Source organism: Rasamsonia emersonii, assembly GCF_000968595.1.
Source record: "Rasamsonia emersonii CBS 393.64 chromosome Unknown ctg1118621760107, whole genome shotgun sequence".
Taxonomy (NCBI): domain Eukaryota; kingdom Fungi; phylum Ascomycota; class Eurotiomycetes; order Eurotiales; family Trichocomaceae; genus Rasamsonia; species Rasamsonia emersonii.
Window position 1 is genome coordinate 1 of NW_013563180.1, and position 22,074 is coordinate 22,074.

General features: G+C 51.8%; 9 protein-coding genes across 9 annotated transcripts; 5 read left to right on the top strand and 4 right to left on the bottom strand.

Moving 5' to 3' along the window:
* Positions 1 to 506: 506 nt before the first annotated feature.
* T310_4329 (uncharacterized protein) lies at positions 507 to 2,274 on the top strand (the record flags this gene model as incomplete). The annotated part of the gene is made up of 2 exons (XM_013472774.1): positions 507 to 941; positions 1,009 to 2,274. 2 exons carry the CDS (start codon positions 507 to 509, stop codon positions 2,272 to 2,274), a joined length of 1,701 nt encoding a protein of 566 aa, XP_013328228.1.
* A 438-nt stretch (positions 2,275 to 2,712) lies between these two features.
* On the bottom strand, positions 2,713 to 3,804 carry T310_4330 (uncharacterized protein; the record flags this gene model as incomplete). The annotated part of the gene is made up of 1 exon (XM_013472775.1): positions 2,713 to 3,804. One exon carries the CDS (start codon positions 3,802 to 3,804, stop codon positions 2,713 to 2,715), a length of 1,092 nt encoding a protein of 363 aa, XP_013328229.1.
* A 1,341-nt stretch (positions 3,805 to 5,145) lies between these two features.
* On the top strand, positions 5,146 to 6,749 carry T310_4331 (uncharacterized protein; the record flags this gene model as incomplete). The annotated part of the gene is made up of 3 exons (XM_013472776.1): positions 5,146 to 6,479; positions 6,588 to 6,688; positions 6,727 to 6,749. 3 exons carry the CDS (start codon positions 5,146 to 5,148, stop codon positions 6,747 to 6,749), a joined length of 1,458 nt encoding a protein of 485 aa, XP_013328230.1.
* A 505-nt stretch (positions 6,750 to 7,254) lies between these two features.
* On the bottom strand, positions 7,255 to 8,961 carry T310_4332 (Siderophore biosynthesis protein; the record flags this gene model as incomplete). The annotated part of the gene is made up of 2 exons (XM_013472777.1): positions 7,255 to 7,372; positions 7,436 to 8,961. 2 exons carry the CDS (start codon positions 8,959 to 8,961, stop codon positions 7,255 to 7,257), a joined length of 1,644 nt encoding a protein of 547 aa, XP_013328231.1.
* Positions 8,962 to 10,405: 1,444 nt separating this feature from the next.
* T310_4333 (60S ribosomal protein L30) lies at positions 10,406 to 11,150 on the bottom strand (the record flags this gene model as incomplete). Its single annotated transcript, XM_013472778.1, has 5 exons — positions 10,406 to 10,501; positions 10,709 to 10,747; positions 10,815 to 10,825; positions 10,905 to 11,009; positions 11,081 to 11,150. The coding sequence occupies 5 exons, from the start codon at positions 11,148 to 11,150 to the stop codon at positions 10,406 to 10,408; spliced, it is 321 nt and encodes a 106-aa protein (XP_013328232.1).
* Positions 11,151 to 12,406: 1,256 nt separating this feature from the next.
* On the bottom strand, positions 12,407 to 13,678 carry T310_4334 (Cyclin (Pcl1); the record flags this gene model as incomplete). The annotated part of the gene is made up of 1 exon (XM_013472779.1): positions 12,407 to 13,678. The coding sequence occupies one exon, from the start codon at positions 13,676 to 13,678 to the stop codon at positions 12,407 to 12,409; it is 1,272 nt and encodes a 423-aa protein (XP_013328233.1).
* A 973-nt stretch (positions 13,679 to 14,651) lies between these two features.
* Positions 14,652 to 15,339, top strand: T310_4335 (uncharacterized protein; the record flags this gene model as incomplete). The annotated part of the gene is made up of 2 exons (XM_013472780.1): positions 14,652 to 15,096; positions 15,152 to 15,339. 2 exons carry the CDS (start codon positions 14,652 to 14,654, stop codon positions 15,337 to 15,339), a joined length of 633 nt encoding a protein of 210 aa, XP_013328234.1.
* A 3,015-nt stretch (positions 15,340 to 18,354) lies between these two features.
* T310_4336 (C-8 sterol isomerase (Erg-1)) lies at positions 18,355 to 19,203 on the top strand (the record flags this gene model as incomplete). The annotated part of the gene is made up of 2 exons (XM_013472781.1): positions 18,355 to 18,685; positions 18,866 to 19,203. 2 exons carry the CDS (start codon positions 18,355 to 18,357, stop codon positions 19,201 to 19,203), a joined length of 669 nt encoding a protein of 222 aa, XP_013328235.1.
* Positions 19,204 to 20,138: 935 nt separating this feature from the next.
* T310_4337 (PP-loop ATPase superfamily protein) lies at positions 20,139 to 21,437 on the top strand (the record flags this gene model as incomplete). The annotated part of the gene is made up of 1 exon (XM_013472782.1): positions 20,139 to 21,437. One exon carries the CDS (start codon positions 20,139 to 20,141, stop codon positions 21,435 to 21,437), a length of 1,299 nt encoding a protein of 432 aa, XP_013328236.1.
* Positions 21,438 to 22,074: the final 637 nt, after the last annotated feature.

The following is a 22,074-nucleotide window of genomic DNA, read 5'->3' on the forward strand; positions in this document are numbered from 1 at the left end:
GTGGCCATTGGCACGTTGTTCGATTCGAAAATGGTGGCCAGTCAGTCGGTCATGAAGTGTAGATTTAGGCACATTAAAAACCTCCGCTGCACGACGAACACTTGGGATTTCGTTGTTTTTTAAAGCAGAGATCGCGAGTTGGATCCTCCCCTCTTGTTCCACCAAGTCTCGAGACGATAGACGCGATTTTGGTGGCATGGTGGTTGTTTGAATAGCTTCAGTATCCTAAACGCGTGGACTTTGGATGGGGTGTCCGGCTCGGTCGGGTGTCCGGTTCGGTTGGGAATTACGTTACATAGTTTGTATTGATGACTAAGTTGCCCCACTCTTAAAAATTTCTCTAAATTTGAAAGATTTTCAATTTCACGTTTCTGTACGTATGAAATAGCTGACGTAAGCGGTATTATATTAACTAGTTAGTTAACTAGTTATCGGCGATAACAAGCTCGATTAAGATCTTACCGGTATTATCTCTGTGTTGTATATTATACCTGGAGTCAATCAACATGGGGGTGTATCGCAACTCTTCCTTCTCCAACCTCTGCATTTCTTGTCTTCAGGCGCAGAGACGCCGGATGTTGTTGGCCTCCAGCAGCAGCGGCTTTGAGGAAGTGCTGCCGCCGGCGTCGGCCGCAACACTGCGGAGGTCGTTTTCCTCAACATCGCTACTTCGACAAGATGGATCGAGCGACAAGGCCCAGTCCCAGGCCCAGCAGAGTACTAACGATGCATCGAATAACCAAACGCAAGAGGAAGGTGCCATGTCGCGGAGACTGGCCGAAATGACCGAAGAAGCCCTACTGGAGGGCGGGCGATCCGCGCGCAAAAGCATTCAGGAGGCGGGGTTCTCGGAGGAGCTGAAGCAGCAATTGGAAGAGAGGGTGAAGGCCAGTGCCTTTAAGAGTGAGAATGCTGCTGCTTTTTCCGTTGCGAATATGCCGGTAAGTAGAAACCCGAAAAAAAATTCCATTCTGTAATGAAGAGAATGGGAAGTTTACTCTCCTGCAGTCCAGCGCAGGCAAAGGAACACGAGACATCGCCGCCGCCTCGCCATGGACAGGGTCCGAAAGCTTCCAAGATACCACCCTTCGCATGCTCGACGATTCCAAAAAGCCGATGCGCGTTCCCTATAAAATCCCCCAACCGACGGCCGCCCCCGTCAACGTCAACCTCAAACCGACGTCGAAAAAGCCCCAATCCACTGGCCATCGTCTGGCTGATGCGCGGGATCGCGCAGCCACATACGCCATGAGCCAGGGTTCCGGGCTCACAGACGAGGAGCGCGAGGCGCTCCGGAAGGAGTTCAGCCAGCGGTTCGAAGCCGGTGCGCGGTCACTGCCCATGACCATCCAGGGGCTGGCCTCCCTTGCGAACGAGCGGATCGAAGACGCCATGGCCCGCGGCCAATTCAAGAACCTGCCCCGGGGCAAGGGCAAGCACGTGGAGAGGGACCACAACGCAAGCAGCGCCTTCATCGACACGACCGAGTACTTCATGAACAAGATCATCCAGAAGCAGGAGATCGTACCGCCGTGGATCGAGAAACAGCAGGAGCTGACCAAAGAGGTGGATCGCTTCCGACAGCGGCTTCGGAGCGAGTGGAGGAGACATGCGGCCCGGCTGATCGCCAGCCAGGGAGGCTCGCTGGAGCAGCAGGTCCGCCGTGCGAAGGCGTACGCCGCGGCAGAGGCTCGGCTGGCATCGTCGAAGCGCGCCCAAGCTGCCATTTCTTCTTCTGATACAGAGTCATCATCATCATTCACACCAATCACCCACGAAGGCCGGTTATCTTCCAGACCAGACCCAGAAGCAAAACCAGAATCACAATCTACGGCCACAGATTCAAACTCGTCCGATGACACTGAGCCCCTCCCCAACCTCCCTCCCCTCCGCGATCCCTCATACCTATCCATCGAACGCGGCTACTACGAGCTGCAGATCAAGACGATCAACGACATGACGCGGTCGTACAACCTGCAAGCGCCGCGTCTGGCCCAGAAGCCGTATCTGAATCTCGAGCGGGAGCTGGACGCCTGCTACGCGGATGTTGCGCCGACGCTAGCGGACGAGATTGTGCGCCGAGCGACGGAGAAGAGAGCGCCGGATTCGAGCGCTCGTGAGGAAAAGAGTTCGGGCTCAGGAGGGGGTATCTTCGATGCCTTGACTGGCAAGCAGCAGGTTCGGGTCTATGAGGAGGATCACTCCAAGACTTACGGGCTGAAAGAGTTTTGGAGAGACCTCTGGGGGAAGAAAGAGGAAAGACACACTAGCTAAGCGAGAGATCAGCAGCTTCGTTGGGTTAGATATCCTTTTTTCGGTATACTACCTACAAGAATGCTTAGACTACAATGATAGCGATCGATCGCCTCTCGATAGCAATACAGAGTAAGATCTTATCCTCCTTGAGGATATTCGAAGCCAACCAGAAAATCAAAAAGAAGCCATAGCAGCAATTCAAGAAGCGTCACCAGAACAGTCTGATCATCGATGAAGAGACGTCAAGCTCCCAAGTCCGGGTCTGAGTCCATCAAGCAATGTATAAAACGAAAGACATGGAAGAGGTTGGATAATATACACCAAGAAAGGCACAATGCAAATGAACCAGGCGTGTGTACCTAGGTAGTAAACTCTACCTAGAAGAGTGATGTCATGAACAAATGGTTCCCCCCTCGTCGAGATGTTCATTCAGTCACACGAGCTCCTGGCATCAACCTAAGAACTCATCCACTTGGTCAACGCATCAAGTTGGATGTCCTCCGCATCAAGCTGACTCTTTAGGCTTTTGCTTGTCGAGCGTCTCGATCGATCACGTCTGGATTGATCTCGTTGAGACTGGCTTTGTAAACTCGGTCGAGGATCCCCTCTAGCGTCTGCCCCAGGATCGGAAACTGATTTCTGATCCTGCGCCGTGGTCGAATGCCGGGGTTCATGGCTGGTCCGGGTGGCCGGGCGCTGGGAATCCAATGAGACCCCTTGTCGAGGAGGATGAGAAGCCGCTTGTTCCTCCCCAGAATGACGCGCTGGCTGTTCATTAGGACCGTGGGAACCTGTAGACGATCTGGCAGTTGTAGGAATGGAAGGATCGTCTGCGGTTATGGAGATGCGTCGCTCTTCATACGCCTTGGCGAGTCGGCATAGTTCAAACCCTACGCACCAAGTTGCCAAGACGATCACAACCCCCCATGCACAATGCATGATGAACATGTATGGGTAGAAGTAGAGGTCCGTGTTGACCCATACGCGAGCATCCTGGGGGAACTTCTGACACAAAAACAACGCCGGCAGCGCAAAAGAGCCGAAAACAGTCAGCGTTGAGCTGACAACTAACGTAGCAAAGCCGATGCCCAGCCAGGTTCTGATCGTGGACTGCCGTCTTCCAATGTCGACGTCAGGTAGAGACTCACAATAGTGACGAACTCGTCTCAGGAGGTTTGGAACTAAACAGCAGCATAATAGGATAAAGAAGAAACAGAGCCAGATAGCCATCAGGGAGTTTGAGGGGAGGTTGGTAAATGGGCCACCCCACAGACGACATGCACACAGTTGTCCGTCGCAAAGGGCGAGTGTTGGAGCGTCCGGTTCCCCCCGTTCGGCCAGCTTGCGGCGTAGTGGGATTATGAACGGATGCCATGGGATCTTGGGCCAGTCACCTTCTGGCCAGCCTGCTTGAGCCATGTCGGAGTCGCCAAAAGGCAGACGGGAGACGATCTCGACGTCACCAAGCCATATTTCGTTGATGGCATTGCCGGGCTCAAAGTAATTCTCCGATCGTACCCCCTGGACGACGGAAGCTTTCTGGCCCATTGGTGAGAAAATGGGTGGGCTCTAAAGGATGATGCTGGGATCAGTGGATCGATGCTCTCTTAGAGACAAGATATGCTATCAGCAATGCAACATAGATAAGCTAGTTAGTAGATGCACAGAAAGAAGAGCTTCGTACGAGCGAGACATTTCAACTATTGCCGGAATGCCGTCGGAAGGTGCACTGTGGCTCCTTCCGCTGAAGACACATCCTGAATGAACTCCGGGAAGGTGCGGGACAGATGACACTCGACGTCGGTTGAACTTCGCAGAAGTTCGTTGATAAGGCATGGCCATATGATTCAGTTGGTTGAAGGGCAATGAAATGAGTTGAATTCAGGCTACAGGTGAAATTGATCCCAGTTTTCTGTTCATTGAGATTTCGAGATGCTGTGAGATCTCGACGTAAGTAGAAGTTGCCTAATAGGTAGGTGCGGAGTCAGACAGCTGTTGCAGACTAGACATCCTTTCGATTAGCAAGTTAGCCGTCATACTCGCAAGTCAGTCCGTCCAGATTGGGCTAGTTTCTACAGATCATTACCTTGTGATGGATGCGTCCTGACTCCTATACTCCAGAGCCACTGTGATACTGAGGAGGTGACCAGACTGCATGTGCAGTGCCAAGCTTCTGCAGCCCCCGCACCGGCCTATCAGAGCGGCGGAGCGGAGGCAGATCATGACCCATGCAGGGCGGGCGCTTAATTCAGGCTAACGCGCTGTCCTGATTGGCTGGGCTGGGACGCTGTTTTAGACGGGACGATTATCTTGCTCTCTGCCCACGGTCAGTGGATGGACTAAAAGGCACCGTTCGTGATTCCCCTCACTAATCCAGGCCTCTCCAATGCAAAGGAAAGGCATCATTCCATGCGAATATGACAATTGCACTGTGTCGTTGCCATTCTTTGAGCGCTATACTGGTATGAAGGCCACAGCAGAGAGGATAGTGGATGACAGATGGTTGAGTCTGCGCAACCGGATGTCCACAAGTATACGGAGTATGAAAACATCCGAAGGCAATGAAATGACAGTGTGACGAGCACAGACCATCCTTTCCAGATCCATTCCTGGGGATTTCTCCTCCACCTCGCCTGCAGGATGGATCATTGGCGGCAGCGCTGCAGAATCCCTGCCTCTGTTCACATCGCCATCAGCCTCGCCCGCCAATCACTCCTCCTCGCTGGCCAGCCAGCCCAGTATGTCACCACCACAGCCTGCCAGACTCGCCGGAGCATATATCTGGAGCGCCCCAGACGATGCAGCTCCGGCTCTTTTTGTAAGAGATTGAGAGGAGGTGCTCGCCCCGTCATCATGCGCTGAGATATATCAATCCCCCCGGGTCACAACATGTCCGTCTGGTCGACTCTGGGGATTCTGTCACTTCTCGTTCTCATCACCGCTGCATTCGAAGCGTCTGCTCATCCGACATCCGTCCATCACGCTGACGGACTCGACAGACCTGTACCCCGTGCAGACCAGTCCGATTCGCAGGACGAATCGAACCTCCCGCTCCAGATTGGCGGGATTGTCGGCAGCTACGTGATCTTTGATGCACTGGTCGTCCTCCTGCTGCTGCTGGTGGGAAGACGACTGAGACGAGCGGTGCATTCCTCGAATTATTCGCTGGACATGGTCATGCTCCAGCCGCCAGCCAAACCGACCGTCAGCACCGATCCAAGCCCTATCTCTGACGCCAGCACAGTATTTCCCAGTCCCGACAAAGCTCGAGGGTGGAATATGTTGTGGAGCAACGTGCCCCGAGGGTCGAAGTCGCACGCGTCCAACCACAGCGCGGCGACTATCGACGAAAGCGTCGTTTCCGCGGATCGACAGAAGGCGCAGGAGGATCTGGAAAGGCTCTATGCAGCGGTCATGGAGTACGATGAGAGAAGAGCAGCTGGTTCTCCTGATCCTGTCGATGAGAATCACAACAAGTCGGTCTCTCCGGTGGGATCGCCGATGCAAAGCCCTCGAGGATTTGCGCAACATCAACAACCGCTGTCTCCTCGGCCAGAGACGACGTCGTCCACGAAAAGCCGCGCAAGCACGAGACTCTCCAAAATCGCGAACCTGTCGATCTTCAGTCCGACGTCATCCATCTCGAACAAACTCCGTTCGCCGCGCCTCAATATCCGAAAGCTGCCCATTTCACCACCCGCGGAAACGTCGCCGTACGTCGAGAACCAGCCATTGACGCCCCGGATCTACAACCCGGGTCCTCCTCCCAGTGCGCCACTGGCACCGACATATTCGACGGACCAGCAGAAAGAGCAGAAAGAGACATTTGTATTGCAGCCGATCAACACGGGCAGCAGCAGCAGAGCAGCCGCTCCTACGCCGCTGAATCTCAACACCACCAACAACAATAACAACAAGACGAATAAAACCGCCGTAAACACCTCCTCAACACTCCCATTCCGCCAGGCCTTCAGCGACAACAACCCGCCACAGAGCGCCCCACCAACCAAGACCACGATCCTGGAGCGGCCGGCGCACCTGTCGAACGCGCCGCGCACGGGCGTCCCGACGCCGTACAGCCCATACCAGCCTTTTACGCCAGTCACGCCCATCACGCCGAGCCGGATGGTGACCAAGCGGGAGAAGCGGCGCCAGGAGAGGCTGAACGGGCTGCGAGTACTGCAGGAGGACGACCTGGTCAAGAGTGATGAGGAGTTGTGGGGGTATTAGTCGATGCTTTTTTTTATTTTCATTCTTTTCACTTTCATTATTTCGTCTTTGTTTCTTTTTTATATACATATACCTATGTATGTAAATACGTACGTATGTAGTAACGGGAAAGGGGAACAGGGAGCAAACAATGCTTATTTTTTTTTCGTTTTATTATTATTATTGTCATCACATTTTTCCAGCAAAAACAAAACCCCTATACGTATGTACATACATATGTACGTAGTTAACTATATATAGTATTACTTATTACTTACTCCTGAATGGAAGAATACCCCTTGTCGTCGTCTTTTTTTTTTTAGAAATAAAGAAAGCATACCTTACCATCCACCATCCTCTGTCGGAGAGCTATTTCCACTCGAGTCCCCGCAGAGGAAGAGAACCTTGGTAGAGAGTAATGGATTAACTGCTTCGGGAAAGAGGACCACTGTGACTGGTATATACTCGAATACATCAGAGTATCAATATAATAATTCGTGCGAGAATATCAATAATCCCTCGCATTTCTTCGTCTATTCCGACTGACCTAAACAATTGAAATGAAAACTCCAGACATGACATGACTGACACCATGCAGAGGAAAATCACTCAAACCGCCGACCAACCATAGAAAACAAAAAAAAACCTGATTTCGTATGTACAGCATACATATATGCAATGAATGAGTATGAATAAAAATTGGGAATAAAATTGGGTATATTGCTCTCGTGCAGACGAAAAAAAAATAAATAAATAAATAAATAAGACGATAAAAAGAAAAAAAACGTTCTACAAAACCGGCGCTTCCCAATAATCCCGCTTGATCTTCATCACGGCCGACTGCTTGTGCGGGAAAGTGACTTCGCCTTCTTTGTAGAAGCCGGCTTCTTGGAGATACTTGATCAATCTAGACGGTATTATGTTAGTATTGATTGATCACGACAAGGTGAGAAGAGTCAGGACAACCTACTTTTCATTGTCAACCCGCGGTTCTAGCATCACCGTCTCCGTCCTCATATCCGCCAGCCAACAGTAATGGACCAGCGCGCTGAGCCAGATCGCCACCCGGTGAGGACCTCGGAATTCCTGCTCTCCCACCAGAAGGTGCAGGCCACGGTCATAATTGCCGACGTTGCCGCCCAGAAGCCGCCCCAATCGGTCTTCCTTGACCCAGTAGATCTCAAAGTATCCAAACGGCTTGCCGTCCCAGCATCCGAACACGGGGAAGCTGTGCCGACTCGTCAGCCCATTCCGAAGGAACGCCTCCTGTTTGGAGCGAGGACCCGCCTCCCCCCACGCCGCATTCACGCGTGGATCGTTCATCCACTTGTGCAGCAGGTCCAGGTCAGACGGCCCCGGAGGCGGGCTATGAGAACGTGGAACCCCGAGAGAAACGGCAGAGGATGGCGAGCGGGAGTGATGCGGGCCCCATGCTTTGGGTGGATTCAGCACGGGCACGCGAAACGAGAGATATTGTCCGACACTGGGGATATATCGCGAATAGAAAGTCTCGCCCTGGTGAGGGGGTCTTGGCCGGATGGGGTGACGAATGCCGTCCGTGAAGGTATACTGCGTGGGTGGCGGAGGATAGTACGTGGGCAGATGGCTGAGCGAGGTGAAAGGCCCTCCCGGGACGCTGGAGGTGTGCAGGTGCAAGACGGACTCATTCGGCGAGACGGCGCCCCCGTCAATATGGCGGAGACTATCTGGACTGGGAGAGGAAGGTCGAGAGTTATATGGCGAGACGCACGGCGACGGGGGATTCGCTACCGGCGAGACGTTGGCCGGGGTCAACGTGAAGATGAAGATGCGCGGATCCAGCTGCCAAAAGCTGCGCCGGCTGGTAAACATGCGCTCCCATCCAGCGGGATTTCGCGACTCAGCCGAGTCGAGGCCAACCGAGGAATCCTCGTTCGCAATCAGGCCCATGCGCTCCAGCTTCTGCATCAGATTCCGGCCCTTGAAGATGCCCTCCCGGATGATGTTCACTCGCCACTCTCCCTTGGGCCTGCCCGCCAGCGGAGTCGCGGCACAAGCCTCGTTCGAGAGGTACAGATTGGGCTCGGGCTCGTGGAAGTACCACCACAGGGTGACCCACAGCATCATGGCGATCTGGCGGGTCTGGGAACTGGGGGGCTTGAAGTCATTGTTGGAGGGGTTGCTGATGGCAGAAATGAAGAGACAATCATTGCGCAAGGTCGGTCGCTTGAAGCGACAAAGATGGACCTTGCGCTCTGGAGCCCCCGGGTCGGGCGGGGACGACCCCGCGGCAGAGGGGAGTTTGTTGGAATCGCAGTCGTCGTAGGGGGAATCATACGATGAACCGGGGCGCTCTAAATCCTCCTCAGGCACCTCAGTGTGGATGACGACGGTCCAGCCGGGGGGAAAGGGCGAATTGTGGATGTTCATGTCGTTGGACTTGAAGGTGACCCCGCCGAAGACGGGCGTCACGCTGTACGTCTGGCCGTTTGGCAGATGACATATCGGGGACGGCATCGTGGAAGACTGCTCAGGAATTGGCCTCCCTGGAGATCACAGACATAAAGAAAAATCAGGACAAGACGCTGGAGAGAAAGATGGGAGTGCAGAAGAAGGGGAGGAACGAGGAATGCGATCGCGTGGTGAGGGCAAAGTATATATATATATTTAGCCCGGTGCGGAGTGACGATAAACAGATGACGGGCCGGAAGACTGTTCTGTCAGCTGTCAGCGCATCGCCTCCGCCAACAACCGACCACGCGACCTCTCTCTCGGTCTGGAAACTGAGAAACCAGGCGAGTCCGCACGGGCATCTGTGGGTATTTATAAATAGCAAGCAGTTGAGAAAAAAAAAGTTTCAAAGCAGAAAAAAAATCACTCAAAAACTAAGACAAGATCATCCGGGTGAGAGACACCCCATGCTGATGCAGATCCTGGCCATAGCATTGTTTCCGGACAATATTCTAGAATTTTTCCTATTTTTTCCCCCTTGCTCACTAGGCTCTTTACTCCAGGTGGGAAAAAGGAATGGGTCCTGGGGTTTTAGTTTCTTCTTGTTTTTTCGATCATGGGGCCAAAAAGGAAAAAAAAAAAGAAACAGGGCCATAGCAGAGTAGTAGATCAGTGGCTTGGATAGTTACGGAGGATTCCGTTTGTAGGGTTGAGCCAGTGGGGGAGGCGGCCCGGTGTGTTGCAGTCAAAGTCGACCGCTTGACGTGGTATCTAGGACCTCGCTTCCAGGATTTTCTCCCCAGTCGCTTGAAACGAATTGAGTAAAACGGCAACAGCTATCTGACAGACTGACACATACGGAGTACCTGGTTAATAGAAAAGAAAATTTTTTTTTCGGTGAATAACCGTGGAGCAACGACCATTGATTGTTTTGGCAATGATTTGAAACCTCTTCTTAATGCGTCCTTTTTTTTTGACAGGGATTGATCTACAGTGTACAGTATATCCCTACCGACATAGGCAGGTGACTGGTAACTGGTAAAGTCTCTGAACAACACCTTCTTGTCCAGGAATTCCCGTGGAAAAAAAGCTCGTCATCGTCAAATGGCAAGAATGTCACCAATTACTGCCGAAATGAGGACGGACAGAAGTGTCTAGACATGCAATCAGCGAACCACAACGGCTATAATTAAGGACTGTCTTTCGGTTGGATTAACTCCAAGGGTTTCAAGTTAAAAAGTGGTTGGTCACAACTGGGAACACCCTCCCAGTAGTCTGGTCTTTTAGTATGAAGCTCGAATCTTTTTTGCATTGCGTTGTAGCTGCTACTGAGCTAATTCCTAAGGTGTGGCTCTCATAACCTAACACAATCAATGTGCCAGGTATAATGGCCTGTCCACAACTGGCAGCAAGGCATGGCCATTACACCATTATACCAACCATCACCACCACCATGGCAGACCGGCCAACCCTTCTTCTCAACGCAGTGCTTTCAAGGCCTCGGCTCCATTTAAGCCTCCCGGCTCAGGATATCCGAGTCACCCGCATCGAGCACAGCCATGGCGGAACACCGGAACAGCTTACCGCAAGCCGTTCCAAGCTCGATCTGTGGAAAAAAAAGGATATACCGTTAGCCAATTCGCTCTCCAGGATCCCCTTTTACCAGGGATCCCTTCTCTGAGCAACATCCGCTCTCCAAAGTCGCTTCAAAGCAAAAGCAACTTCTTCTCAGAGCAACGGAGCTGCCTCCCAGGTCGATGCACACGACATCTAGGGGTTCTTTGAGGGGGATGCCAATGGGTCAGGTACATACATTGTTGCCGTTGAAGTGGTGCACAGGCGTCTTAGCGAGCTGGGAGACCCAAAGTTAGTATCCTCCTCTATCTGATGGTCGTATTGTCGTATAATCAAAGACGAACCATAGCATAGTCTGTTTCACAATTAGCCTGTGCTTCTCAATCAAAAAAGAGAAAGATGGAGGGGTTTGCGGTTCTATCCACGGCACTTACACTCGAGCTCGGACTTGCGCAGCGGAGGGCAGTTTCCGGCAATCAGGATGAGCTTGGCCTTGCCGGAGCGAAGAGACTTCAGCGTGGACTTCGTTCCCATTGTCACTAGAAGACGGCAAGAAAAAAGGTCAGTGGCTCGCTCGTTTGAGACTTTGCGACCGACACAAGAAACTCACCTTTGCCCGACTTCATGACAAGGGCGAGACGCGACGAGATAGTGTCGCCGGCCTTCTTCGCTTTAGCCATTGTTGCGAATGTGCTCTTGAGTGCTCGAGGGAAAAACTGGGCGGGTGCGTGTGAAAGGTTGGCGGTCCGACGTTGAAAAGAGCCGAAGTTGAGAAGATGGAAAATTGCTGCGATATAATATTACCGAAATAATTTGTGTGCGCTGCTGACTAAGGGTAAGGCTAGTCCGGATAAGGCCTAGCCTTGAGATCATGTGTGTGGGGCTATGGGAATTAGTCGTGTGATCCGAATGGAGTAATTCCTGTTACAACTTTTTACGTGCTCTTCTTGCTTTGTATAATTTGTAATAAGTGACCTGTCATTAGTTAACTACCTACCCATATTTCTGTTCACATTCTACCTTCATAGTAGTTGCAAGAGACCAAGACAAGGATCTGGAACTAGCAGCCAGCCATCCGCAAAAATCCTGTTTGAGTCACACTACGCACGTGAACTCCTTCATCCCAGCGACCTGAGTTGGCACAACAGTAGTGTCCGGGAGAATCAATTACAGAGTACTGTAGAAAAGATAACTAATGACTTTTCCACAAAAAAAATATTGATCGTAATGCCAATTCTCATTGTCACTATTAATTGTTGTAGTAGATCGAACGTACCGTACGCCTTCCCTTCCCAACACACATAATAATTATGCCAATCCCAGATTATTATTATGGCAGCAGGGTAACCAAACATCAAAGATATCCAGAACCACAGCAGGACACACACAGAAATATCCATGGAAAAAGACATAAACAAAAGAAATGCTCTGGCGTAAATAACGACGATGCCCTGCCCAAAGCTATGATGCAAAGAAACAAAGAGATGCCAGTACATAGGGTAAGTGAAATAGGATAGAAAGGCCGAATATGGAAAAGATGCAGTCCAGTAAAAAAGGAAAATACAGGAGGAGAAAATGAGAAGCTCCCAGATGGTATGCGCCGTATGCACTGCTGGGGGAAATTCAGAAAGACGGGGTAACCGGGAAAAGAGATGCGGTCGTCAAATAGCATGGCCAGCATTCCGATGTCTAGTCATGTCTGTTCCATTTCAACCAATCCCTAGTCCCTGCCACCATGCCGACTAACTCCGTGGAACCAATTCCCTGAACCAGAAACAGGGATGACATAAAAACACAAAAAAAGAAAATGTGGCTGAGGCCAGCTCAGGCCGGATTTTGAGTCATGGTATATGGTCGGAACGTTCTGTTTTGTTTCTTCTGCTTTCTTTCTTTCTTTTTTTCCCCCCCCCCTTCTCAATTGCAATGGAGCTGCGGTCTAAGCCAAAGGTCGAGCGATGCGACCGCCCATGTATGCCCCAGCAGCAGAAGCAAAAAACCTTGCTACCAAGCCGCCGCCACTGCCCCCCATATTGCTGGTCGTCTTGATCTTTTTACTGGGTTGTGTGGTCGTGGAACTGACCATGGCCGGCTGCTGCTTTGCCTGAGGATGGAGTGCGGGGATGTTGACATAGCTGTAACTCAGCGCTGAGCTCGCCGGGCTGGCGTTTTCATCCGCCACAACGACGTCGTCCCCGGGAGCAGAGGAACAGGTGCTGACGCTGGCGGGTGTGCTCCGCGAGCTCGGAGCTTGGCTCGAAGAACGGGACGAAGGGGCCAATGAGTTCTGTGTGTCTGCGCGAGTTAAGCCGGGGACATCTTTGACCGAAGGAGGGGAAGTAGACCGATTGCTGCTCCGATATGGCGACGTGCGTCGGCGATGATAAGGGCTGTAGCGCTCGACATCATCGGAAACCGACATGGACGAGTCGTGACTGCCCGCATTGGACGGGAGATGGTTGTGTTGGTGACGTCTCTGGGGAGCGCCATCATGATGAGCCCGTCGAATGTCGCCTCGCATCTCCTGCTTCTGACGGCGCAGGCGAGCGGCCAGGGCTTCTGCAGAGGCGTTGAGACGCCACCATTCATGTTGTAGAGGGTTCAGTGCATCGTGCGGCTCGGGCATCTCGTATTTCTTGCGGATCGGAGCCAGGAAGGGCTCGAAATGCTCAAAAAGGTCCTTCTCTGTAACCCGGGTATCCCAGTCGAGAAGGAAGAGGAGCTGGCGTTCCATGAGATTGACCTCGGCCAACGAGAACCCGAAGCCATCGTATCCTCTCACGGCAGTATACCGTGCCCAGTGCTTGTTCTTGGGACTGGAGTCGTTCAAGTTCTTGGCAGCCAGGATCAGAGAGGCCAGGAAGATGCGGTGAACGGTACAACGCATGCCCTTGGCGACAGGGGGCAGGCGAGCACGTAACCGGGCGAGGTAGACCAGCGAAGTCATCAGAGTCGGCACCTGCACTTGTGATCGGTGGACGAGAGAGGCGATGAAGGTCTCCAGCGGAGGGAGAGGCGGCAAGTTGTCGGAGCCGTCCAAGGGGGGAGTGCTGGGAGGAGTCGGCTGCCCATGTTGATGGACGGCTGATGTGGTCACATGGTTCTCGCAGCGGATGACCTTGGAGGCCTGCTGGGCGAGATGCGAGATCATGTCCCGCGAGACGGGACGCATCACGAACTCGTTCAGAGCAGCCCGGTTCAGGGACTCCATCCTAGAATCCGTCTGATCGAACACGATGCTGGGTAGGGCTTCGAGAGCAGAGAGGATGAATTGGAATTTGCCCTATCAAATTCCGCCTAGCGGAAGAGGTAACAAATCAGATTAGAAGAAGAATGGGAGGAAACCAGAGTGTCTCCCGTCTGCAATTTCGTTCTTTCTCCGTGATGAAAAAAAGGGCGAAGTGGTGAATGAATAATAAAGGCGTTGTAGTAAACAATCGTCTGTTCGGTTGCCTCGCCGAAAGCCGTGCAAGACCGAAAGGGAAGAGGGCAACTTGAGACCACGCCGGGTTTGCTGCGAGAACCCGCCCAGCAAAGCAATCCGACGTCGTTCAAGAATGCTGCAAGGATAGCTGGGGTTGTCGTGTCAACAGAGACGGCGGTGGGTTGCCTATTTAAACGAGCTTATCGATAGATCGATCTCTCTGCGGTGATCGTCCCAGCCACACGCCCCAGTTTGCCTCTCGGGTTTTGGGGGTGGATTCCGTTGCGACGGATCGACTCGGCGCCCTTTTTTGGAAAATGACGGCACAATTGGGCTTGGGGCAGGTCTTAGATCAGAGACCGTGGGGGCGGAGGGTCGATATACCGGACGGTGGCTTTTTCACGACAAAAACAATGATCTAATTAATGGTATGGTATTATAATGAATGCCAGCACAAGGAAAGACAAACTGCCAAAGAGAGCGAAAACAGATTACACGGAACCCGGGAGTCGTTTATAACACAGCAACGACCAAGCTGGAGAACGCCCGACTGCGAGTGCGCGGTGCATGTGGATGAGCCTCGTGAAAAAATGCGAGGCCCATGGGCCGATAGTTATATGTACAAAGCCTTCATCGCACAGCGACTGTCTACACAGTCCACAGGGCCTGCCCAATCCAGGGTGGGCGGTTGGTGGCTGTCCGCCAGCGCTGCAAGGAAGCCTGGCGACCAGTTATCGGCTGTGGGGAGACAGGACGCCAGATGGGCCGCCGCAGGGGGCTGCATACCTGTGCCCTGGAGCCGCCCATCTCGGGCGAGCGTGTCGAGCAGCGTCGTAGCGCGCGATTCGGATCCAGGAACTCGCACGGCGACGCTGGGCAGCGATTCGCGGTCCAAGAATGGAATGCTTCATCGGGGAGGACGAGGGGCGTCAAGCCGTTTCAAGGACCAGCGCAGGAAACAGACGACAGCCAAGAGACGACAGGACAGAGGAAGCACTGGGACGAGCCCATGTCGAGCCCGTCGGAGTGCTGCGTTGCGTTTCGCCCAAGCGGCATGCCTGACCAGGCGAGATGGAGAGCTGAGAAGTGGCCGCCGCAGCCAATCGCCGGCGGCCGGCGGCAGTCATCCGCGACAGCCAGGCGACCGCATTCTCACGACGCCGTCATGCGAGGAGACGCTGTGGCTAGTGAGTCCAAGAGAAAGGGTAAGTTGCTGTTCCCCAGCTTGTCGCTGGATTACTACTCCTATTGAGTCCACAGGACGTCACCGTCTGCTTCCCCTCCATACCAGCCCTGGCAGTTCCATGGCCGATGAACCGTCCCTACAACACGAACCGCTGTCTCCTTTCGCCCTGGTTACGACGGAGTACAGAGTCCTGTCTTCAGAAATTTCTCTGCCTAGCATCGCCCACGATGATGACTCGGCATGGTGGCTTGGCCTCCACTGAACACGCACTCCTCAGCACCTCCTGACGTATTCTCAGCTGCCAACTACTTTTTCCATAACATTCATCTATTAATCCCTCGTTATTCCTTCTAACACTGTCGAGTCAGTCCGCACTGTCTGCTCAACAATACGCAAGGCTGTCTTGTCTGTACTTGGTTCGACTACCAAGCCACAGTCCGCTCGGCCCCCAACTAGATAAACTCTTCCGCGTTGAGCGACGCAACAAATGAGAGCGCTGGTAAAAAAGGAAGTACGGGCTGGGGTCACATCGACACTGTCAATCGCAGATGGTTATCGCCCCTTGTCCCAGTACTAACTACTAAGTATGGAGCTCTAGCATCTAGGTTTGTCCTGTACGAAAAATTTTCATCGTCCAAACCCCTCATACAACCCAGCGTTTGAACCTGGGGATATACCAGAGCGGTTTTTAAGACATGTGGGTAGTAGATCCATTTACTTGTTTAGTCGGATCCCTCGATCGGTAGTAGGGGCTAAACGACACCCAATAGCTCCGTGTCTTTCTCGAAGCATTTAAACAAGTCAGCATACGGTGTCTCCCCAGAGGAGCTTGGTGGAGCGTCTTTTTCACCGCCCGTCGTTTTCTTCGCACAGAGGATGCAACAATCTTAACCGACTTGAGTTCCGATCTGGGCCTGTCTCGATCTATAAACAGCAACAACGAATCCATAGCTAATCTACGATCTACGGAGTAAAAAATATCTCACGTTGGCCAGGATCTAAAAATGACAGCAACCCCAACCTGTGCGTGTCCGATCACTGAGCTCCCCTGTGCGACAGGCGCCAACAGAAACGTCCGTTTGCTGCTTCTCAAGCGATCACTGGCGAGCGGCGGGTGTAAGCGCCCGCCAACAAGGATGACAGGCAGGGGTCAGCGCTACTGATGGATCTTGCGTCGGACTCCGATCCCCTGCAGCGCTTACGGAACCGCGCAAGATGGTGCCTGACCCACTCTGAGTTTCCTCCCTAGGGCTGTTCTTGACGCCGCAGCTCTCTCTTATTTAGAGAGTGCTATTCTTAGCAGCTATTCTGGGGACGATGACGTGGTGTGTAATACGTAAAACTCTAGCTGTTCCTGTCCTTCGTACGCTGTATATAAAACAGATACCTAACTTTAAAAATTCTCCATCGCGGAGTTACCGAGTCAGAACACAACAATACAGGAAGTAAAACAGGAACATGGGGACCTCAGCGTATCGCCCTCGTGTCCCTTCATTCTCCTTTTATTGTGTCGAGAGAGAGCGCATTCAACCTTGCTTCAGCTAGTTGACAGAAATTCAAAACTTGAATCAGATTGGCTGGTTGTTGCCCGGTTCCAGTGACTGCCTACGGAGTACGATGTCATGGATCACGGGACCTTACATTCCACCTCCGTCAATCTTCTTCACTCATATCTCTGCAAGTGGTAGAAGTGATACCAGAAAAGCTTGTTTAATAAAACAACTGTCACCTCTCATCCTTCAATGAGATGTCTGGCAACCTGCGCAGAATGCGCCAATACAGGAAGCCCACCAATTGAGGAGCAGCGGCTCCAAAGAAGGGACCAAGTCAGATATCTGCACAAGCTCTGTTCAATACAATTAGTCGCACCATTTCTGAAGCCTCAGAGAGCACTGTTTTTAACCTATAAAAACATTGATCCCCAAACTGGCTGCAATCATTGCACGTTCATTGGACCAAGATGAGACAGTGGAAAGATTCGCCCTAGGAGAGTTTATAATAGCACTTGAAGCTCTTTGACTAATATTCCTAATTAGAATTCATTACAATTCAGTAGTAGCTGGAGTCTTGGAAATTGTGGTTATACCAACTTAAGTATGTACATGGTTGTCACAAGGACTGGACATTAGAAGAGGTGGGTAGGGCAAATAGCACAGGCTTTTTTTTTAATGCCAAGAGCGTCATTTCTATGAAAGTATGCTGGATAAGCACCTCTTGATTACCTCATAGTACATTGCTGTATAACTACTACCTAAAGTATTAGCTTATGCATGTACTCCCTACTAGGTACTCCGTACCTCGGTCAGAGTCTCAGTCTGACACTGTCAGCATGACTTCACTGCGGCGTCTCCGTGGGCAGTGAACACATACACACCAATCAATAATCATAACGTGTTCAATTCGATCCTACTGTCTATCAGTGCAGTTAAGACTGTACTAGTACCAAGGCACTTGGTACTAGGTACTAGATACTTCTGCAATAGAAGGCGAAAAAAACCCCACACTATCTGTCTTGAATGTCTTGTCAAGGGACAATTGATTCTCTGTCTCCTCTACTCACGCCCTTTGTGGATGATCCTTGATTCCGTTCCAAGAGTCAAGATGTTAAATTACTTGATTTATTTCAGGTAATCCGACGTCCTGCGGTACTGTACTGGGACAGTCCTTACTCGGAGCATTCCATACGAATAGAAGGGATTAAACACTGTCCTTTGCAGGGTTATGTAGATTATGTAGTATTTTTCCCGCATTATTGTAGGGACACTGGAGTACATACTGTCTACTGCAGGGGTACTGTCGTAGGGGCAGTTGAGAATATCTATTATCCCTCCGATCCTAGCAGGAGAGCAAAAAAAAGGGTCTTTCGCCCTACATTTCCAGGAGTCGGCAGTCATTAATTGTAAAGGGGGAAGAAATGAATTAGAAAACCCCTTTCTAAATTCAATAAGATCTCAGAAGACAGGGCATGGGTTCTCTATTATCTCTTTCAACCTCTTTTTTTTCTTCGTATTCTTATTCGTTTTCTTATGTTGTACAATGGTAGGCGATGCTGAATCTATTCCTCCGGTTGGTGCTGCCGCGCCCCGGACGAACCGGCGAGGAAACTAACCTTAGCGGGGAAATACCCCTGAGCCTGACTTCCCCGAATTTTATTTCGAATATTTGCGGCTTGTCTTACAGCGTCGCATCAAGTCGTTCGTTTTGTTTCTCAAACCCACCCCCACATACAACTCTTATTCATCCTGAAAAAGTCGACTGCGTCGACTAGTCGGCTTCAATGGCTTCTCAAAAAAATACCAATGCGTCGTCGCGGTCGGCGGCTGGCTTCTCGATCCTCACCATCCTCGCCCTAGTCCTGGCGCTCCTCACTGCCTTGTTCGTTTATCTCGATAAACACCTCGAATGGTTCTACATCTTCGAGCCTGCGCATCTGCATGACCTGGCCCAGCGTGCCATTGCCGCCCATGGAAACGATACCCGTTCCGTGGTCAACTACATCGTCCAGGAACTGGACCAGAAATTGTCCGGCAAGTACCTGAACTTCGACGAAGAGTGGGTTTTCAACAATGCCGGTGGTGCAATGGGCGCCATGTACATCATTCATGCAAGTAAGTTGGATCTCCGTCTCCTGTGTCCTGCATCGACAGTGAAGGTGGGACGACTAGTTACTGTTGGAGAGATAGTTGCTAAGTGAGAAAACCAATAGGCATTACGGAATATCTGATTATCTTCGGTTGGTAGACCCTCATCGGTTCTCTCCTTTCATGCACCTGCTAAACCCAGTATAGGAACCGCAATTGGTACCGAAGGACACACCGGCCGCCACACTGCCGACGACTATTTCCACATCCTGCAGGGCACCCAGCTCGCCTATACCCCGGGATCCTACGAACCGGAGGTGTACCCACAGGGAAGCGTGCATCACCTGCCCCGCGGCGAGGTCAAGCAATACAAGATGGAGAGTTCCTGCTTCGCTCTCGAGTATGCCCGGGGATGGATCCCCCCGATGCTGGGCTTTGGCTATGCGGACACCTTTACGAGCACCCTCGACTTCCCTACCCTCTGGGCGACTACAAGAATCACCGCCAGGGAGATGATTGGGAACTTGCTCCAGGGCAAGCTGTAAAAAAAGTGACTTTTTATCCAGCAGTGCTTACGAATGGAATTTAAGCTGTCGGAGCGGAAGGATGTGCATACTGCCGGCATCTCGCGCGCATATGCGTCTCCTCCGTCTTGCATGACTGGAATGTGAGCTATATGCATGCTGACAACTTTAATCTCGTTTTTGGGATAGGGTGCGGGACAAATTTCTTTTCGGGTAATCAGAACGATTGTCTCAATTGTTTCTCGGGGAACCATACTACTATCTACCGTTGCCGAAGAAATGGGCAAGAATGTGTGTGGCGTGCAGATGCATAACGTCGGATCTATCTACATCGTGATGGCTTGCTTATGCTTATGGTTATGCACTGCGGAAAGCGTCTTTTTTTATTTTCCCCGGCTGCTCGAGGCAAGGGGGGTTTCGGATGTCTTGCAACCAACTTTGAACATTGTTTATTGAGAACGTGTATAGATACTAACCTATATATGTAATGTACTTAACCAATGGACTAAGTCATTTATCCTGTACCCTTTCTATCTATCTATGCTATATATCTTGGCGTCAATAAATGTCTTATGTTGTCCACCGCTGACTGGAGTGGAGAGTGGCAGTTGCATATTTATTCCACTAGTTGTGTCAGTCGATCATCATCTTTCTTTCTGGTCATAGCGAGACTATTCAATCGAATTGTCTCTCTTTAGTCCCGATCGAGTCTAGCATATAAATGAAGAATGAAGTGGCTACAGCAGATAATTCGGAATTATTGATGTTTATACAGAGTATTGCTGTTTATCGGACGTAGAATGGATGATCTTATGTCAGCCTGCTGAGATAAGCCGTGCACGGACCATCCCGATGTATCATGCGGCGGCGTTGTTGGCGGGGAAGAAAAGCGCGAGGAGGGGAAAAGAAAAAAAAAGAGCAACAATACAGCATCGTACAGCGTCTGGACAAACATCATGCCTCCGACGCTGTGTTTCGCCTGCCAGACGGCCAGGGCGGTCATTATCCGGCCGAAGAACCGACACAAGCTCTGCAAGGCGTGCTTCCTGGAGATCTTCGAGACCGAGATCCACGAGACCATCACCTCCGCGAAGCTCTTCTACCCGGGCGAACGGGTCGCGATCGGGGCCAGCGGGGGCAAAGACAGCACGGTGCTGGCCTCGGTGCTCAAGACGCTGAATGAGCGGTACAACTATGGCCTGGAGCTGGTGCTGCTGTCCATCGACGAGGGCATCAAAGGGTACCGCGACGACAGTCTGGAGACGGTGAAGCGCAACGCGGTGCAGTACAACATGCCGCTCGAGATCGTCGGCTACGACGAGCTGTACGGATGGACGATGGACCAGGTGGTCGCGCAGGTCGGCAAGAAGAACAACTGCACCTACTGCGGCGTGTTTCGGCGGCAGGCGCTCGACCGCGGCGCCGCCCGTCTGGGCATCAAGCATGTCGTGACGGGCCACAACGCCGACGACGTGGCGGAAACGGTCATGATGAACCTGCTGCGCGGGGATCTGCCCCGGCTGTCGCGAGGCACCAGCATCGTCACGGACTCGGTGGCGACGGAGATCAAGCGGAGCAAGCCGCTCAAGTACGCGTACGAGAAGGAGATCGTGCTGTATGCGCACCACAAGAAGCTGGACTACTTCAGCACCGAGTGCATCTACTCCCCCGAGGCCTTCCGGGGTAGCGCCCGGACTTTGATCAAGGACCTCGAGAAGATCCGCCCCAGTTCCATCCTCGATATCGTCAAGAGCGGAGAGGACCTGGCCCTTCTGGTTCCTCCGGAGATCAGCAATAGCGGGAAGCTTGTGCCGGCATCGACAGAGGCAGACGACTACACAGCGGGAGGTTGTGGCAGTCAGAACGGCAGATCCAGCGGGGGAGAGATGGCGGAGATGGAGAAGAAACTGGCGGAAGACGAGGCGGCGCAGAGTAGAGAGACAGAGATCACTCTACCACGGGAGGACATTTCTTCTTCTCCTTCCACTGCAGCCGTCCCTCTCAGGAAGAAGAACAACAAGAAGGCAGCTAGTCAACAGCCAACAAAGAAGAAACCACTGAAGCTGCAGACACTCCAGAAATGCGAGCGATGCGGATACATTTCGAGCCAGAAGATCTGCAAAGCCTGCGAGCTTTTGGAGGGGCTGAACAAGAACCGACCCAAGACCGCCATCGAAGTGGTTGGGGTCGAGGAAGAGGAGAGCAGCACGACGCTTATGAGGCAGATGGAGAGTGTTCAGTTGAGTAGTGGATGAGAGCAGTCTTTGAAGCAGTACCCGTCAGAAAACACTTGCTGCTACTTATTGTGACTCGCCTGCTCGTGAATTACAAAACCAAGGCGGAGCTGGGTCGGAGGATCTGTCAAAAAGGTCCAGGAGTTCGCGCTCAGCAGACATCAGTTGACTCCGAAACGGCCGACCCGTCGTGACGACTCAGGTCTATCTCCAGTGCGAGACGGAGAAAACATTCGAATCTCCCTCCATCCTGGACCAAGATATGGGAGGTAACCACCTTATCGATGGAAATCATTCTCCACAGTCGGAGCCACCCCATCCTAAAGTCAGGCATAGATAGCCCCAAACCTTTTTTGGGATGTGCCAAACATGCATATCTACTACTAGTCAACGGACCTTGCAGCAGAATTATATACCTACTATACAGTTGCCGCTGGCTGGGTAGGTAGACAGCAACGAGATAGGGACAGACTATTACTTACCTGATACAAAAAAAAAGAGAGAGAAGATGACAAGACGGCCTAGAGACACAGATAGATAGAAAGATAGATAAAAGATATAGACGGAAATCATGCCAAAATATTTATATTCCACATAGATGGATTCTAGATGCTAGCATAGCATATTTTTTATTGTACAGTACATACATCGATTGTAC